The sequence below is a fragment of the Dromaius novaehollandiae genome, chromosome 1 (genome assembly GCF_036370855.1).
Source record: "Dromaius novaehollandiae isolate bDroNov1 chromosome 1, bDroNov1.hap1, whole genome shotgun sequence".
Classification (NCBI taxonomy): domain Eukaryota; kingdom Metazoa; phylum Chordata; class Aves; order Casuariiformes; family Dromaiidae; genus Dromaius; species Dromaius novaehollandiae.
The window spans coordinates 102,448,282-102,467,874 of record NC_088098.1 but is presented as its reverse complement, the minus strand read 5'-3'; the positions used below and the strand labels follow the sequence as shown (position 1 = coordinate 102,467,874).

General features: G+C 36.1%; 1 protein-coding gene across 3 annotated transcripts in view; it reads left to right on the top strand.

The window, feature by feature from the left end:
• Positions 1 to 19,593, top strand: part of DCAF6 (DDB1 and CUL4 associated factor 6) — a 93,395-nt gene that overhangs the window by 594 nt on the left and 73,208 nt on the right. For all 3 annotated transcript variants that reach the window (XM_064522484.1, XM_064522480.1, XM_064522474.1), the window contains exon 2: positions 17,923 to 17,984. In XM_064522484.1, the coding sequence (XP_064378554.1) occupies positions 17,923 to 17,984 (62 nt within the window). The remainder of the gene's footprint in view (positions 1 to 17,922; positions 17,985 to 19,593) is intronic.

Below are 19,593 nucleotides of genomic sequence, written 5' to 3'. Positions count from 1 at the left end.
GCCCCTCCAGGCGCGCGCCCAACGGACGCCCAACGGTTGGCCGCGCGGGGGGGCGGGGAGGGGAGAGGCGGGGGGCGCAGGAAGTGGGGCCGCGCGTGTCCGAGCCGAGGCGGCGGGGCGAAATAGCCGCGGGCGGGGGCTGGCTTTGCGGGGGTTCAGCCCGGTTCCGCGCCTCGGTGCTCTCGGGTGGTTCCGCTTCCGATCTCGGCACGCCTCGTCCCAGCCGGGCTGTCCCACGAAAGCGGTCGCTGCCAGCTCCAAAGTTTCTTCCGCCCCTTGCGTGCCTTATTTGGGGCGGCGCGGGTCCCTCCAGCTCTGCTCGGGGCGGGTGGGGGGGGGGAACAGGAGGTATAAAAGGGCTCTCGCCTTCGCTCTTCCTCCTACTCTCTCAACTTCCTGGTGGTCCTCGTCCGTCACTCTTTCCTTGAAGGAACTGTTGCATTAGGGATATTCAGTAGCTAAGTTGGGCGGCCAAACACGTCGCGTGCTTGTTCTAACTGCAGGAGTCGTGGCGGTGGCAGATACCGCTGCTCAAAATAGAACTGGAATCGTATTTTATGCCACGGGCTAAATAGGCTCAGGATTTACTGACCCTGAGCCTTTAAGGATGGTTAACAAAACACGTAAATACCAGGATAATAGTATGATTGTTCTCATGGCTTTTAGGTGTTTCTGGGTTTTGAAAGCGTAATGCTGTGCAGAACCACTTGAACACGTTCAGTGCATGCCTATCTAATGTTTCTTTATGTTCAGAACTGTTCTTCAGTGATTGGGATATTTCTCTAAATCCACTTGATTTTCAGCTTCTCACTGCTGTCTTTTACAGACATTAAGCGAGTTAATTTCACTAAGTGCCCTAAACTGAAAAAAAACCCAAACCTATTGTTTTCAATGTCCTGTGCATCATGGAGGTGTTTTACTGTAAAATAACTATTAATCTTTTTTGTAATTGCAAAGATTGCATCCATTCTGCATCTCCCCTGTCCTAAAATATTTTTTAAAATATTTATTCCTGTTTTTAGAGGGCGTGGCAGTCTGTTCTACATATCACAATGGTTCTCTGATATTTGCAGGGGTCTCTGCGTGAAGATGGCGTATTGGTAATGAACATATTTCTTTCTGCTTGTGTGGTGAAGTAATTCCTGCTTTTGAATTGAAATATTGAGTATTTGAGGTAGAACTTAGCCACAGCATTGCAAAAAGTGTGTGGGGGTTGTTTTTTTGTTTTTTGTTTTTGACCTTATAGGCATTTCTGACTGTGGTTTTCATTTTGTTTCCTGGTGGAATTTAAGGTAGCGTATCACCTTACCCAGTCTAACTGAGTGGTTTTCTGCCTGTGGTCCCTGAACACTCAGTGATCCACAAAAGGTATTTGAGAAAAGCAAGGCTGTTGCCACTTACAGGTTTCCACCTACTACAGAGAGAGGATGTATATGTGTATAACACATACATTCACACAAAACCTTTGGTAAGTTTTCTGAGGTCCTAAAATTACAACAGGGTGACAGACCTGTTGCACCTTTTTGTGTGTAGTTTTATGGTACATATGGGTCTTTTCTCTTTCAGACTTTAGCAGTTCTCTGTAGAAGTTTCATTATTAGGATGCAGATTGTAGTCTCAGTAAAGTCAGAAAGGTAGCATTGATTGTTGGCCCTTGCTGATCTAGTCTGAAAAGGTTGAGAACCAATGGTCTAACCAGTTTTGACTTTTGTTATGTCTTGATAGCTGTATTCAGCCAAGTTACAGCTGAGACTTGTCCTAACCTGTAGTGACAGAACATGAATATCCTTCTGACTGGATACTTAAAGGTTTTTTTTTTGTTTTTTGCTTGTTTCAATTGGAGCAGAAAAGCTCATTATTAGGAGCGTAGCGTGTAGAGTTTAAAGAGGCACCGTAAGGCTTTTTTTGCTTTTATGTCACTCTTCCTTTGATGGTTGAAGTATTAAAATTTGATCAGTAGAAATTATCCTCTCAAATTTATTAAGATCGCTTTCTCAATACTACTCCAACAGAATGTACATAACTTTATGTAAAAACAAAATCACTCTGGTAGCTAGGTTAAGGGTTCACTTTTACTGTTTCACATTCTACTTAAGCATGTTTCATAGCTTTGTAACGCTCAGAAAATACTACTTCTTCCCACTGAACTGATATTGACATCTCTGTTGGCTGTGGTAGTAGTTATTCAGTCGTTACTGAATTCTGCCTTTAACTAAAGGCTGTAAACTGCTGTGAGTAATTTGAGTTACTTTCTGTAGATGGTAGATGGTGTGCTTGTCTTATAGAACCACCGCACATATTAAAAATAGTGCATAGGGCCTTAGTGTATCCATTAATTTTACTGCTTGTCAGGATGACTTCTGAGGTGTGATTGTTTGTATGCAGGTTTGCCAGGTGACAGACCTGTTGTGCCTTTTTGTGAGTAGTTTTAGTGTATGTGTGGGTCCTTTCTCTTCCAGACTTTAGCAGTTCTATGAAGGAGCTTTGTTGTTAGGGCATAGATCATGTGATTACGGTAAAGTCAGACAGGTATCATTGGTTGTTGGTCCTCACTGAACTGGAAGTAAAGTTTCTACCTATTACACCATTTCAACAGTCTGACAGCCAGAAGGAATGAAAATCAAGCATTTTGTTCTGGCGTATTATACCATTTGGAGACTTGAGGCATTGTCAATGCCTTTTTTTTGTAAATTTGTCAATTGTGGGCACAGGTACAAATGAAAGTAGCTTGTACATTCCTTTGACTGCTTCTTTTTTCATACAGGAAAGCAAAACAGAAAATTAATAGCAAGTGCATTATTAACAATGCATTGACAATATGTTAGAAGATGTGTATATATGAAGAACTGTATAGTCAACCATTCATTCAGATAATAATGTTGCACTGCAGTGTAGAATGCAGGAAATATTGAAGGTGACTATGCACTAACATAATGTGCTAACTAACTGCAGTTTTCTCTTTACTTTGTTTTATAGTTTCATGTGAACAGACAATCAAGTGGCATTCTATTTATATCCTCTTTCAGCTTTCAAAAATAGCTGCTCCAAGAAAGATCTGTGCACCATATTGTACCTTCCCATGCAGATGGTCCATTCTTGGAATTTATGTCCTCACAAAACTGTCTGATTTGGCGAGTTCCCTAAATAATTGCTCTGAAACCTATTCAGTTCTGGACAAAGCTCTAAAAGAAAGTCTCGTGGAAATGGGAGAATATATACATGCCTGGGACATGTCCTCCAGATCTTATCATTTGATAAAAATTTCCCCTGTGGTGATACGGCGGAACTTTGGGTCCTATCAATGGGTCTGTTAGCTGCATTTTTTTTCAGCATTTGTAAACTATTAGCCTCAATTTCAGACAGTGCTTGTATCTGAAGTCTCTAGAGAAAGCCAGGCAGCTCTAGGAAGTTGTTGGCAACACTGTTTACTCTGATTTAGTTTGATCCTGTTGCTGGCTGTTCCATATCTTGGATGGAAAGTGAGTTTCAGACTACTTTCAGTTGTTAAAATCATCACAGTGCTTTTATGCTGATAAAGTGTTGGTAATAAGCTCTAGCATCCTATTTAAATTCTGCTAAGAAACTTGTAAATGAATTTAGGAGGACAAATGTAATTATTCAGAGTCACACTGTATTCTACTTTTTCAACGACCCAAAAATCTTTGTTGCTGTTTTGTATTGAATCAGTCGTGGGAATGTTTTGGTGACTGATGAACATATCAGTTCTGATAGCAGATAAAGGGTTCAGTGTCACCAGAATAAAGGCCTTTATATAGATGAACTGTAACATATGGTATATTGTAGAATAGAATAGAGAATTAGCAGCATGGTTTTTTTGCAAGAAAGAAGTGGATCCAAAATTTGAAGCATTTCATGTTACAAGTAGATTTGCTTTTCTCTGAAGGGTCATGCTGCTGAGGATGGCTCTGTGTAGAGAATGACAACTTTTTATAAGTTAACTGATACAGCAGATAATCTGCACAAAATCTATTATTCTCAAATAGTTTGCAGAGAGGAATCAATTCAGGGCTTATTTATTTATTTATTTATTTGCTCAGGATGTTTGTTAGGAGCTGTGGTGCTTGATACAGTGAAAGCAAGTATCAAAATAAGTAAATTCTCCCTATTTTCATCATCTCTTCTAATGTCTTCCTTCCTTGCAATGCAGAATTGTCAAGCTTTCCAGATTTCTTAGGCATAGTGTTGTAATGCTGTCTCATGAGCTTCCCCTCTCCCCACTTTTTAAAAGAAAGAATATGTTTCCTGTTCTAGGGTAACTTTTTTGCCAGGATATACCCTTTTAAATATTTTTTTTCCTGTTGTTTTTAAGATTCGGGAAAGGTTTGAAATCTGTAAATTAACTATAAGAAAACTAGTAGTTATATTCACTGTGGTCAAATATTGTAAAGCTTCAACTGCTGGTGCTAAAAAAAGAACTGTAAATATATTTTTTATAGATAGGAAATGTGAGAACTTTCTGAGCTAATCAGAGATGTATGATGTGATTAGGTCCTCCTCTTTAGGTGAGGAGGTGAAAACCTCAAGTAAAACCAAATTTTGAAGTATTTTAATTCCCCTGTTCATAGTAAGGGTTGAAAGACAGTATAGGTGAGATTAGCCACTATATGCATGGACAACTGATTGATTAGTTTTGAAGTTGACTGTGAGACATGAAAACTTCAATGTTAGGAAAAATATCAACTAGAAGAGAGAGGTGCTATTTTCCCCAATTTTTGCTATATTTCTATTCCAACATGTAATATCTTAGTCTTTGAAAATAGTACAGAGTCAGAAGGGTCAGACAGCATTCAAATTATCAGCTTTGTAGTTGATGCTGTTGCAGACTTGAAGATGGTCACAGCGTATTTAATCATCCTTTCTTCTTTAATTCTTTGTGTAATACTTCTAATGTTTAGTTATTTTGAAGTACACGCTTATATTCCATGACCCAAACCTCTGGCATTAATTTTCTCTTCTGTAAAAACACAGACATAGGTGTATATCTGTCACAGTTAAAAAGCAGAATTGGGAGAGGTGGTTTATGTTGCTTTTCCTCCTATACTTGTAGCAAATTAACTGCTGTTTGAGAAAGGACCGTTATAAATTTACTTCATTGCCTGATTACAGGAACTGAAATGTTTGACTGCTATTTTAATGTAAATGGTGTAGTTTTTGGTGTGCAGTGTCCTCTGCTGCACTTTGGTGTGTGCCCAGAATGCCAGCTGAGAAGTGATATATTCTGGCACATACCGAATACTTTATGAAACTAGACTAACTGAAGATTTTAGAAAGATATAACTGAATTCTCCAAATTTGTTTCATTAGTAGTATTTGCTGAATAATAGAAATGGGCAGAGTCAGAATTGAAATTTAGAGTGTGATGAGTGAATTAGAGGAAAATATATGTTGAAACAAAACCAAACATCTTTAATATGCTCACTCTAATATATGTCAGGCAGAAGATTTGGTGTGGTCATTGGATTTTTAGTGGTTGTACGAAAAACTTTAAAAAGTATAAGAGCATTGCAGAAGAATGTTACTTTTTACTTGTTAAAACACCAGTGAGTATAGTGAACAGGTATTGCCTTAAATTTTTTTTTTATTCTTTTTTTCCCCCCCCAGTTAAAAAAAAGCAAGACTCAGTAACTATAGTCCTTAAAAAATTACAGATGGACAAATGGAAGAGCAATGAGTCATGAAGACCTGTTGATAACAAATTGAATTTTGAGGAGTTTAATGAAGAGACTATGCCTGGAACAAGTTCCATGATATCATCTCATTTAAAGTGATTACTGTACCAAGAAATAGAAACACACATTGCATAAGTTTAAAAAAATACTCTTTAAAAGTATTTGGGGTGATCCTGGCACATTAATGAAGCTTATCTTATTTCCAGAGAAGTTAGCTGAGATAATCAAGACAGCCATTTTAATGTTAAAATAGAATGATACATAGAAAGTAGCACATTATCTATAGAGGAAAATAAAAACATAATAAAATAATCTGGGCAGAAGAACAAATAAAGACAAGCTGGCTGGTCATAATTTGACACATACCAGAGAACCATAACAAGACATGAGCAAAGAGGCAGGATTAAGGTTGTATGAATGCATCTGGTGTCCCATTGACTGTTCAGTTCTAACCTCAGTCTAATCAACATTCTGTTATCTTTGGGATTATTTCACTTATAGATTGACTGAACTGTGGATGTGGAGGCACATGAATTAATTGGCTGGAGCTGGTTGGACCTGCATGTGGCACAGCCATGTGGTACTACATTGTGTAAATTTGCTACCTTGATTTGCCACCTGCTAAGAGATCTTTGCTTATAGTTAATAGTATCATTGACCTTTTCTGAGTTGCACCTTCCCTATTTGTTCTTGTGGATCATATTTGTATTTGTGGATTTTTGCTATTGCTCCTATTTCTTTAGTATTGTCCACCCTTGCTACTACTCAATGATAAAAGCGTTGACAATCACTTTAGCATGTTTTCTATTAAGAAAAAATTGATGTTCAGGAGCTGGGATGATGCAGTGCCTTCTGTTAATCTGTCATGAAAGAAGAGAATGAGTTTCAATGTTAGCTTTTAGGTTGTTAGTGATGGATAGTAATACAACTAGTGTTTTTTATCTAGTAGTGTCAATATGTGAAAAACAATAATGTTCTCTGCAAGAGTATACAGTATTCTTTGGGGCTTCTCTGCTGAAGTTTGTTGTTTGTGGGGGGGTTTTGGGTTTTTTTTTTGTTGGTTTATTTTTTGATAGTACTGTCTAGATTGCATTTTGGAACCTGCTTTTTAAATTTTTATGTATTGATTTTCAAAATCGCCAACTTTTTTTTGCTGCTGTGGTATGTAGACATGCAGCATTAAGCAATATTAACAGAAAGGGGTTTCTGGCACCAAATGGGCTAGCTTGTAAACACATCTAGCCTACCTGCAGCTGGAATGAAATGATGAAAAGTTGGTACAACTATTTCAGGTTGTTTATTTTCTGTCCTTCAGAAGCTTAAGAGGTGTTTTAAGTTGCCTGTAGTTTTGTAATGCATGCTTAACATAGGTTGAATTGTGCAGATCTGCCTTCACTTTTTTCTTTTTTTACGCATAAAGGTAATCCCTTAATGTCTGTCTGCTAAATGTTAATAATCTGCATTAATGGTTGCTGTGTAATATAAGCATATGTAATGTTGTGTGTTGTAGTCTCAAGGCTTTGCACAGGTAATTATGCTATTTAAATTATACTCACGATGCAAATACATTTGCTTTATAACTTTTAGAGTCTGAATTTTCTCATACAGACAACTGGAGGATTTAAAGATTTGTGTGCACTTTAAATATCTTCATTTTTGTTTGCAATATTTCATTGCATTTACATTTTATGCTTTAAAGACAGTTCTTTGTATAAAGAACTTGCTTGTTTTGTAAATAACTGCCTGTGTGTTGATACTGAGTGTTTTAGACAGCTTTATAGTTATGTTGCACCTTGATCTTGTGATGATAAGCTCTGGATACATGAAAGCTGTCTCCTTTTACAAAAAGAAGTTGTGTACTGGATTTGTACTTCAGGATGAGGCAATGATGTGGGAGATCCATTTAGACTTTATTTTCTTGTAGCCCTCCTCTAGTTGGACTGTTTCCATTAACTACATTAGGGTAGACCATTAAGCAGATCTGTGTTTAGTCTCTCTTAAGTTACTGTGTTGCTATACTGTGACTTCTTGTGACTTTGCTTGTGGTTCCTGATCTCCTGTTCTGTGAATGTCCCCAAAATAGTGTAGTGGGATGTAACTTGATCATGTATCAAGAACTTGTTGATACTTGACACTAGTCCTTTTCTGGCAATAAAGAAGATCAGTCCAGATATAAGGTGCGTCAGCTTTCAAAGCAAGCTGGATTTTTGACTGGTTCAGTGCACGTCTTTGCTTTTTCTTCCTTTGGGGCTCAGCAAGATGCTGATTCAGATATGTCCCAAATGCTTTAGTATAGATTGAATCGTTAAATATTGAACACAAATATCGTGAGATGGAATCTGAGCCACATCACTGGATTTTAATATCCCCTTATTTTCCTCATTTCCTTATTTCGTGGTATGCAGACTTTCTGCAATAAAACTGAATACATCATTGATGCTGCTGCTCCCTGTTCAGCAGACGTCATAAAGAAGAAGAGGATCATCCTTCCCTTCCCTGTGAAAAGAACACTCTCTAAACCAGCAGTGATGTTTATCAGACCTCTATTGAACTACTACTGAAACTTCATCAATATAGAAAATTGTTAAACAAAAACGGAATAAACCCTCTTTATTCAGGTTATACTGATTTATTATTGTTATAGTGTATTTTTTACCTTTTCTAAGATCTGAGAAAAAATGTGGTTCGTTTTTCATTTGTTTTTGTTTTAAAACACTGTTATGTGCTGAGAATTCTCTGCAGTCATAAAGGACTCTCTTAAGTTAAATAATGCTTTTGTCATTGAGGATGAATACAGGCAATATAGTGTAACAAGCAACTTAACTTTTAAAAACAAGGATTTTTAAATTTTAAATTCCCAATGGTAATGTAAGTTATGTCACAGTCTCGCTTGATAATCATCCACTAGCAAGACTCAGACTTGTACTTCAGCTTGACTTTTGAAGTCATGGAACTTTAAACTCTAATTTTGGACAATTTCCAGGTGTTGATATTTGTAATCTCATGGGGATATATATCCATTTCTGTTATGGGGGGTGTGTGCGTGTGTATGTGTGTATATATATTATATATTTATATGTATTTCATATCTTCCCCAAAACCTGGCAGTATAAAATTCATGCAGTGCCTAAGATTAAAATGTGTATTTAATTAGGTAAGTGTGCAGAATAATAAGTGCTTGAAATCAGTTTCAACCTGTCCAAATTCTCAGTTTGGACAGGACATCTTGATGGGAAAGGCAAACTGCTTTTTCGCTAGAAGGCATCTCTCTCTAGTTCTGCTGGTAAGCTTTGATATAATCACTTCCTAATCTATTTAAAAATATGAGTTGAGTTAGTTTAACAGCTTTAATAGTAGGCCTTTATTTACCCCCAGAACTTTTATCCAAAATGGACCAGGAAATAATCACGTGATTAGTTCTGCTGACTGATTTGAAGAAACAGTAGTCTTTGATAGATGCTTAAAAGTAAATGGAAAGACTAGCAGCAGTCTTTTCAGTTCACAAATCTTCAGCCATAAGAGGATGTGCCTACTAGGAGCATCTTCCTCTTAAGAGCAGATTCTGGTAGCTTTTTCTTCTAGTGATTTTCCATGCTCCAGTATTCATTTTGTTTGAATGATGGGAGAATATAGGAGATCATGCTTCTGCTGCTAGCAGTCTAGTTTTTGCATTGGAGTAGAGTCTTTATCCCTGCTTCAGCCTCTTAGATACCGTCTGTTCTTGTTGAAAAACAGAGCTCCTAATCCACCTTGGGTGTTACACAAATTAGTATTACTTGAGAAAATACACGTCACATTAGATACTCAGTTTTATTTCCCAAAGTGCTATAACAATTGTCTATGTTATTATATTAATTGCATTTTTAGAAAAAATACCCAACATTCATTAATGTTCTACATGCTATTATTTAAGTGAATTTTTCTTCTAAAATATGAAGCTAAAGACTGTAACTTGTAACTTTCTGTAGCTTGTGTATAGTTTCAGTGCTGGAAAATTATTTTCAGTGCTGCTTAGTCGTAGAATCGGTTTAATGGTGGTAGCATATGTTTCTTTACAAGCAAGTAGAACTTAAATCATTAGTTTTCAAATGCCAAATACTATCTTCCTGTTAGATTTATGGATTAGATGGTTTATGGCAATAGTTCATTCAAGGTTAGATCTTAAAAATCACCATTCGGTATTAGTCTTTGGACATAGTAGTTTCTTTGTGCAGTCCTGGACATCTCAAATTGAAGGCATTTGTGACTATAGCAGTAATAGTTTATAAATGCATAGGTGAAGACTTTTGAAAGGATGCATTCATACTTGGAGTAATGCTGTTTCTGCAGCACTCTACATATTGTTTCTTTTTCCTATTAGTTAATGGAAACCTCCTTTGATGAGAAGAAAAGATAGCCCAGAGTATATTTCTCTTGATGTGTTGACTGTTTGGTTTTGTGTTGGTATCTGTCTTAGAATTTCAAGTTGTTTCCTTGGAAGAGACCTTCTGCTGCTTGCAGAGAAAGCAGAAACTTCGTTTTTATATGTTAGTTACGCTTAGTTAATCAGACAAGTTATTTCAAATAGTGTTTGAGAAGAGTAAGGTGATACATGTGATCTTTTTGTCTTCCATAGTCCTTTACACAGATAGAGTTTCTCTGTGCTTTATCACAGAGTTTTTTACCTTTTGTTTTGTAGAAATTAGAAATATTTCACATAATATTAGAATATGAAGTGCTTTTTATCTCAGTGAGTGGTTTGTGTATGATCACTGAGCTACTTTAAAGAATTGAATGGGTATCCAAATTGCTGAAAACTTTGGATTTCTGTCACAAGATCGTGCTTGTTTTATGTTCTATTGAGCTGAAATCTGTGGCAAGAACAGTGCAGAAGACTTTACTGTGGGCACTGTAGGTGAGGACAGGATAGTTGTCAGAATATGGTGTACCTGTGAATGAAATCCACTTAGTGCTTGCTAGCATAACATGCTCGCCCGCAGTCTATTATAAATGCCATCTCCGAGTTGGGTAGTTGTGATTTATACCAAATGCTTGTTGCTCTGTACACCTTAAAAATGATATTAATGCAATGGAATTTTATGAATTAAGTCTCTTTGAAGCATAAAACATGCTAAATATGAAACAGCAATTAAAAAAGTTGTCTGTGATTATTTACTTCAGTTTAAGGCTCAAATGCTTGTAGCCTAATCAGTGATAGAGCTCAAGGGAAGTTTATATTTGGGAGTAGACAGTTTTAGAATCTGAAATATGCTTGAAAATTGATTACAGACTCTGCTACTAATGCAAACAAATCTTATTTGTGCTATTAGTGGTATTAATATGCAGATTCAGTAGCAAGAAATCTTAAGTGGAATTCTCTTCCAAAATGCTTATTAATTACCCTAAAATGTATAACATCAGCAAGCTAAATTTATTGACTTCAGCGTATCTGTTTCGTTGTTTCTTCTGAGATCAAATTCTGTATCAGTTTACACATCAGGAGATTTTATAGGCTTGCTGGATTGTAATTCTGGGCATAGTGTCTGATGTTTTATAGTTTCTGTCTTAGCATTCATATGTAAAAGTTCTGTGTTTCTTAATAACATGAAGCTTTTTCTGAGATGTATCTTGGAATTTGAGTGTAAGTCTGATTAATACCAAGTCCTCTGGTGTTGGGTGTTTAGTAATAAAGTTCTTAGATATTAAAATGGCAGGTAGGTCTCTTCGTAGCAATTAAAATATTTTGTGTTTTCTGTATAGTATTCAGTATTCCTTTGTAGGTTTGATAAAGTATCATGAAAAGCAGAGAAGAGTTTGGGTTAACAGTTTTAAACTTGGATCATGGTAAAGCAGTTGTCCTTAGTAACTTGAAAAGTAATCTTTTTACATTAATAAAATCAAGAATTATGATATAGTATTAGGTTTTTTTTGGTATTATATAGAGTAATACAGAACAATAAGGAAATATAATGGCGGGCCTTGATCAAAAAGCCTGGAGGTCACACTAATAGGTTTTGTTTCTGGCACTGCTGCTGATTCACTGTATGCCCTTTGATAAATTGCTTCAGTTCTCTGTGCCACAATTTCAGTGCCTATAAAAAAGGGGCCACTGTCGGGATATGTAGCTAACATATTTTTAAAAATTTTAATTAATGTTTGAGAATTTTGATATCCCTTGATGAAAGTTAATTCGGTGCATATTTTAGAGAGTCTTGTTTGCTATATGGTATGTGGAGATTTGTTTGCTGTACTGAATATTCAAAAATCCTTTGCTAAGGAAAAACTGCGTGTTGAGTCATGAATCACTTTGCAGAGTTTGACATAGTAAATCCAGCACAAATAACCTGTGTACAAATGAATTGAACTGGCCACTTTTTTGTAAAAATGTGCTTCAGAAGTAGGCAAACTCTACCCTGGAAAATCAAAAGTATTTTTTAAATGCTCTTAGAGTGGAAGATAACATGTGCTCTGCATTGGGAACGGATTCTGGCTCTGTTTCAGTTTTAAACTAGGGCATTCCAAATGTCACAGCAAGCTAGCACTGAGGGACTTGGCCTTGGAAAGAGCCAGCCTGACATAAATGAGTGTTCGTTTGACAAACAGGATCTATTAGTGCTTTTCAGAATAAGGGCTATCTTTTCATATCTCATACCATGATGGTGCAGCTTTGAATCAAAGTTTGATTGTATTTCTGTACAGCACAGATGTACTTTCAAGTTTAGACCTTGTTCATGAAGCTCTACTTTTCAATGGAAAATTCTGGAGTACAGTTTTAAAAATACAAAGGTTTTAAGTGCTTGAAGCATGAAACTCCTGGTGTTTTGTTGCTGTCATCTGTTCTGATGCAGCATTAAGTGAGTCCCTTACAAAAGAGATGTACGTGTACCTCTGCCAAAACGTCAAAGTAGAAAGCACCTGACTAGCAATTTCTAAACTAAGAATTGTGACTTAAATGGTGTCATAATTGCTCTAGGTGGGGAATATGAGAGCCAATGTCGTATTTTGGTTTCGTGTTTGATAGAAGTGAGATAAGAATTCTATATACGTGCCGAAACACTGAATTTAAATAATTCCCCAGGAAGGAGTGGCAAGGCATAGGTGGGTTTGAAGTTATGTGCAGAGGAACATTTTGAAGAAATACAAGTAAGTGGCCTCAGTTTCTCTTTTGCATGTTTTTCCATATTTAAATTCACATTATGGGTGCCTCAAAGTGGTGCTCCTTCCATAAGAATATGGCCTGGGAAATATTCCTAGCATAATACAAATTAAAAATTTTATTGATCATTGTACTGAGAGTGGCACTGTACCTTGAGGCTTCGGTAGTGCATAATGTTTGGTGAAAATGGGTAAGTGGAGTGCTAGCTTGATTGCTTTCCAAATTTCAGATGTGTAAACACTTCACAGGGAGGTCATTATTGCTATTTGAAGTCTAACACAGTGGTTCTTGATTGTTGATGGTTTTACCTTACAAGGTTCAGAGCAAACCTTGTGTATGTTCCACTGTCTAGTGAGATGGTCTTTGTGTTGACAGCTTAATTACTTGATCCATGTCATAAACAGGCCTCTTTTAATATAAGAAATGGTATGTTGAAGCATCCTCTCAGAATCTGATTATTCAATTTCTGGTGGCACATAGTTAGGGGTAAAAGAAAATAGTTTAATTTATCACTCTTACAGAGCCTGGACAGAGCATTAGTGAAAAAAATTAATAAAGGTCCTGACGCTGATCTTATGAGGGAAAAAGTAATATATGAGGTTTTGTCAAACGTCTGGAACTCCCCCATTGTCTTAGCTGAAGTGAAGGCCAAGAGGGCCACCTTCATTAGAAGATGGAGGGAACAGGTAGCCGTTTAGTTACATGAATGAGGATTAAGGATTTGTCGAGATTCTTATCACCTTGGAGAGCAGATGAGATTTTATTTGACTTTTACAAAGTCTAGCAATGAGAGTTGTGATGCAGCTGGAGGGTATGGAGTGTAGCAGATAAACAGTCTTTTTAATATTTGAATATTTTTGTAACTTTCACATTTTTAGCATATTAAACTGACCTAAATACCAAAAAAAAAAAAAAACCCAACTACATATTTATTGCTACACTTTATCAAACCGGTGAGCTGGTGGAGGTCACTGTTGAAGTACCAGGAACCTAGATTTGCTGACTGCTAACTCAGCTTCTGACAAGCACAAATGCAGAGACGATATTTTCTTCGGATCAGTTCATTCAAGTAGTTCTTGAATTTTGTATTTTACCTCATTCAAATATGAGAAATTAAGATTTAGAAGAAGGAAAGCAACTTTTCTTTTTTATGGAGTTGGTGAGGAAAAAAATGTTTGGGATCTACTGGTTCCAGGTTTGAATGGTAAGATAAACTAGAAACAATCCATTCAGTTCTCTTTACTTTTAGTGCTGTATTTATCAAATAGGAGGGGTTTTGGAGGCAAATGTTTCACCTGTTTGTCCCCCTTGTGCCCCGCTTACTAAAGGGAGGCTTTGCTTATAAGGAAACAGTTGAAGTATTGTGTTTCTGCTTGTATTTAATTCCCACCCAAATTAATATTTACATGCTAAGTAAGTAGTCACATATATAACAAATCGCATATAACTAACCACATGATAGCATGTGCAGTGCTAACAGAAAAGCTTCATATTTTTTAAGTAGTGAAGTGTAAATATATGAGACACCATACATATGTTTATCAAGGAAAATGTTTACTGAAATACGTATGGCTAGTGTGTTCTGGTTAGCATAAAAAAAAATCCTAATCTAGCAACAACAAAAAGTCAATTCATGCACTAATTGTATCAGCAGCTTTCTTTAAGAAAATAAAAATGGCAATGGAAGACACAATTGAAATACACTTACTGCTTCTTGCTTGCTGATTTAAATAATTTGAATTAAAGCCAGTGCATACCAGAAGGAAAATAATTTGTTCTGCTTCTTTTTAAGATGCATCAGAGCAATCTCCTTCAGTGCTTCTGTACAGAAGAGTCTCAGCAAAGGTCTATATGTTTGTCTGCACAGATCACCTCACTTCCAGATGTGTTTTATGTATAGCCCAGTGCACCAGAATCATCCTCTGCTATTGAACTTTCTTGTTCTGGAAGTGAAAGTGTGATGAGACTGTTAAACAGTGGATTCAACATGCCGAGTATAGCTTTGTTAATGAAGTAAACCTATTGGAGTCCTGTGTTACCATGTCATATTTGCATTGCAATAGCACCGTAGAAGCAAACTATATTGGACTCCTACTGTGCAAAGTGGTTTGTAAGCATCTGGACCTCCAGTATGTTTATCACCTGTATGTATCACCATGATAGTTCCCACCACAGAGCTCACATTTAATCAAGAGCAAGTGTTATTGATATCAAACTGATCTGAAAATAGGAATCATCACTGAAAATGCATATGTCATTTGGAGATTTGAGGAAAAAAAAAAAAAAGGCGGGGGGGGGGGGTTTAACCGAAAAGTACAATAAAGAAATCAGCCATTAAGGACAGAGCTCAAAGCCTGTTCCTCTGTGAGGAAAACAGTGGGTATTGGACACTGGTGAAGAAAGGATAGTGAACTAGGTAGATGTATTCCCATTTGGTAATATGTATGTTCTCACGAATAGTGCATGGTGTGTAAGATGAAGTTTATGTAATAATTTTAACATCTTTCCAGTGATGGCTGTTCATAGGTAACTGGAATGGTATGGAAATTGTAGCACTTCTGAGACGTAGGCTTACTTCTATTACTATTTTAATACTACTGTTTAGTAAACTGAGCTGTTCCAATCACTTCTGGCATTTGCTTTACTTGATACATTTAGAACTGCAGTGACCTGTCTGCAACAAGTTTCTATGACTACGTCATTATCTTTTTATTTACTGTTAATTTCTGTTCTGATGTTTACACATGGCAGTAAGTAAATCGAGCAGCCTGCTTTTTAAGTAATCATTTTTGATTATATTAATGGTTTGAGTCACTCCCAGATAGGCAGTTTCAGTACTGCCATTCAGTTGGTCCAAAATCTTTGAAAGATGTTTTCTTTTCAATTGCATTTGAGACACAAGAATTCATGTTTTAAAGTTTTTCTCTGCTGTTGTGAGAAGTAGAAACTACTATTAAATGCAAGTGAAAGCTAATATTCTCATATAATCAAAACTACTGAGATCCTGTGATTAAAATGCCAAGTACTGAAAAATGATAAAAGAATGTAGTAGGTGCAGTGGCCGCTTTTGCAGTGTCTCTTTCTCATATGTTTTGTTTCTGCACTATCTCTGTTGAATGCTCAGTGCACCAGTTGATTTATATCTAGATATAAAAAGAAATAATAGCCCACAAACAATATAGAGAGGGTATTGGAAACAGCTTTAAATCTACCATGAAATCCCAAGGATTTTTTTAAGTCTAAGTGTGTGTACAGCTATAAGAGTAAAACAAGACCAACCTCTTTCCAGTGAAAGTAATATTGAAAGCTGGTATCCTAAATAAGTAAGGGAGTATATTCTGTATTTGTTTGTTAAAGTTGGTGTAGATATGCTTTAAAAGCAAGCACTGTATGACCATTTCACCCCATCAGTATCTCTTCTCCAAAGAGCTGCTTTGCCAAAATATAATCTTTATCCAATGTGGTACCAGAGCTGTGTTAACAGATGTCTGGTTGCAGTCCCTGATCATACTTTTTAATCCTTTTGAGTGATTTTGAATTTTGGAGGTGACTATTAATAGTTTCAACAAAAGCTGTGTACCAAAACATACCTTTTCATGGCAAGAAAGCTATCTAGTGAGGTGCAGTTGTACCTGCAGAAGTTTGTAATGTTTCCTGGTTCTTGATAGAAAGTGGCACGGACGGTGTGCCTGCTTCTCAGACATTTGCTCTGTGGCAATCTGATTGTGAGGGACCGGCTTTGGGTATCCAGTGGTCTCTTTCAGTGCCGAGCTAGGTACATGAGACAAATAAAAGATACTAAGAGGAAACAAGTAGAGAGAGGAAATTGCTTCCTCAAATTTGTGCTAGTGTGTCAGAGGCAGCACTGGGCTCTGAAATGGGTTCTTCCTTGAGCTAGACCACAACAGGTTCTAAAATCTAGGATATTCAGATGTGGAGAGGGTTCTCTTTCATTTCAGTTTTCTCTCCTCACCTCCTTTATTTTCTATAAGGAAGGTGAATTTCAAGTGAATTCAGTAGGTTTGGTATTTGAAAAGAATGCAACCTAACATAGCCCTGCAGTTCTAGTGCTATTTCCTAGAGTTTTGTTCTGAGGGTTGTACAAACACAGGATGAAAAAGATAAAGTTTAAACACTTTTATGATTTAAGCAAAAGGATCTGGCTGTCAGTGTTTGCCTACTCTGAAAGTGCTTTTCCAGGGATTATTAGGTTCATTAGTACCAGCTTTCATAAAACGTGGATGCTCTAAATGAAAGTTGGAGCTATTTGTCTAAGAACTCAGTTCGGGAAGTGGTCATGTTTTTTATACATCTTGTTTTTTGCTCTCCGTACTTATAGTATGATAGTATTTTTTTAAGCGCAGTTGCATGTCAGCTCCCTTATGGGAAATAAGGACATAAAGTTCTTGGGACCTTGTGTTATTCAGTATGCTTTTATGGATTTTTTTTTCTCTCCTTTCTCTTTCTTCTCCTGCTTTTGTTTCTTCTTTCCAAAAGCTTCCTTTGTGTTTTATCATTTAAATACGTATCAAGTGGAATGGTACTGGACTTCTGTCCAGTTGCTTTTGTTGAATTTCAAAATGCAAATGTTAATAACAAAATTGAATCTGGTGGCTTCTCTAGATTAAGAGGAAATGAAGAACTGTAAACAGTACTTGGAAGATCAGTTTCTAATTCTTTGCTGATATTGTGGGATCATGTTTCACTTTCTACTTGAGACCTAAACACATTTTCTTCCTCTATACTCTTATGCAAAATGTCATACTTCATAAACTGTTATACTTGTCTTTAGCTAAGTTGATCAAATAACTGTAGCGTTATTTTCTGCTGTATAGCTATCAGTTTCAGAGGAAACATCAGCTGGTGAAATGTTAATTTCACTATTTCTGCAGTCTTTTTAAAGGTGGTGGAACAGCTAATAAATGTGATGCTTGCCTTAGCATTTGAAAAATCAGAACATTATGAATTGTTTTAAGTTACTATATTCTGGTTCTGTATTGTTTAGGTTTTTACCTATTAGTGCCTAACATATGCTCTTAAGTGCTTCTTCAGTTTTATCTTTCTAAAAGAGTATATAATTAATATTTTTCTTTACAGGAAGAAGAGAATTTATCCAAAGATTAAAACTTGAAGCAACCTTGAATGTGCATGATGGCTGTGTAAGTGACCTGTTGCATATTTGTTAAAGGATGTGAAATTGTGGTTTTGTTGCCACAGTAAGAGTTCCTTGATGTAAAAATGCAAATACCATGTATCAAAACTGAGCTGGAAACCTCCACTTGTTGAGACCTACATCTGAATCCTCTAGGCATTTGTTTCTTCTTAAACGGCTGACATTTTATCTTTGAAGCAAAACAAAGAACTTTATCCATCCAATACTTTAATACTGCATCCTGCTACCAAATGAATTAATCTCTTATGTTAGGAAAACAGGTGCTTATTTTTTCAGATAGAACTAATATATGAAGCTTTTAAATGGAATTTTTAGTAGTCTTGTGCATGTTTTGTTGACTTAAATCACTCAAGACACTAAGAGACTTATCCCTTATTTAAAGAGACAATAATAACAAAAACAAGCCCTCCCCTGAAAGTCAATAACATAACTTAAAATATTGCTTATTTGAATGCTCAATTTTTTGAAAGTGATCCAAATACTATAAATCATATTCTTTTAAAGAAAAGATTTAACTTACACTCTCTTCAACCTGTACCTAGTTTGCGTGTGTTTCTTTGTGCCCAGAGCTCCCATGCTGTAGCAGGCACACTGTTTCTGATTCATTGGGGTTAGAAAACAAGTTAACATACAAGCTGGGGGTGTTTGTCAGCAGAGGATTACTGGAGTAGTGGATACCCTTAAATTTATCCTCTGATCTAAGAGATTACAGCTGTTGTGATAGAAATCTCTGCTGTACTATCTTTGACAAATAGAGTGGATGATCATGGTTGTTAAAGAATTTTGTCATACAAGCTATCTGAAAAGTGATGGAATATTAGATAACTCTGTAAAAAGTAAAAATACAAATGTAAATTTTAGATTTTAATACCTTTAGTTAAAAAGCTGTTCAGATGCAAGCAGCTCAAGATCTTTACACTCATAGTTTTAAATTAAGGAGTGTTACTATTTTTAACTTAATAGAAGTCATGCGTTCGTTTTAGAGTGTTTTAATAAAATGTTGACTTGGACATATTTTTTTAGAGTCTCAGAAGGCTGAAAAAGGTAAATATTGGAATTGTCATCCCTAAAAAGTAGGCCACTTTTGCTATACTGGCTACAAATACAACTTCAGCGTTCAGCTGCATGGTGTTGACTTAAAAAGCAAACGCATTAATTTCTCAATTTTTTCAGAATTGTTTTAAGTAAGAACATATGTAGAAAGTTACGTAGCAGTTTTTATATTTATATTATGCAACAGTGATTTTTACCTTGAAGATTTTTTCTAGTAGCGTTTCATCTCCTCAAATGTACTTAGGGTGAAATTTTTCAGATTTTTTTCAGATTTGGTGTTGGCTGTTACTTGATTCTATCTGGTAAATATGTAGTTGAAAGTACATTTAATTTGAAAGGCGTCTTTGGAATTAAATTTGCTCAGAACTCCTCATCTTTAAAAGAATGGCATATTAGGAGTTCTTACTTCATTTACTATTTTTTTTGCAGAGAATAATCTTTTATGGCTAATAACCATTCAAAAAATTTCTTACTATTTGGTTTAAAAAAATATGGGAAATAAAATTAAATGAAATTGTAATGTATTTGCAGAAAAAATGCTT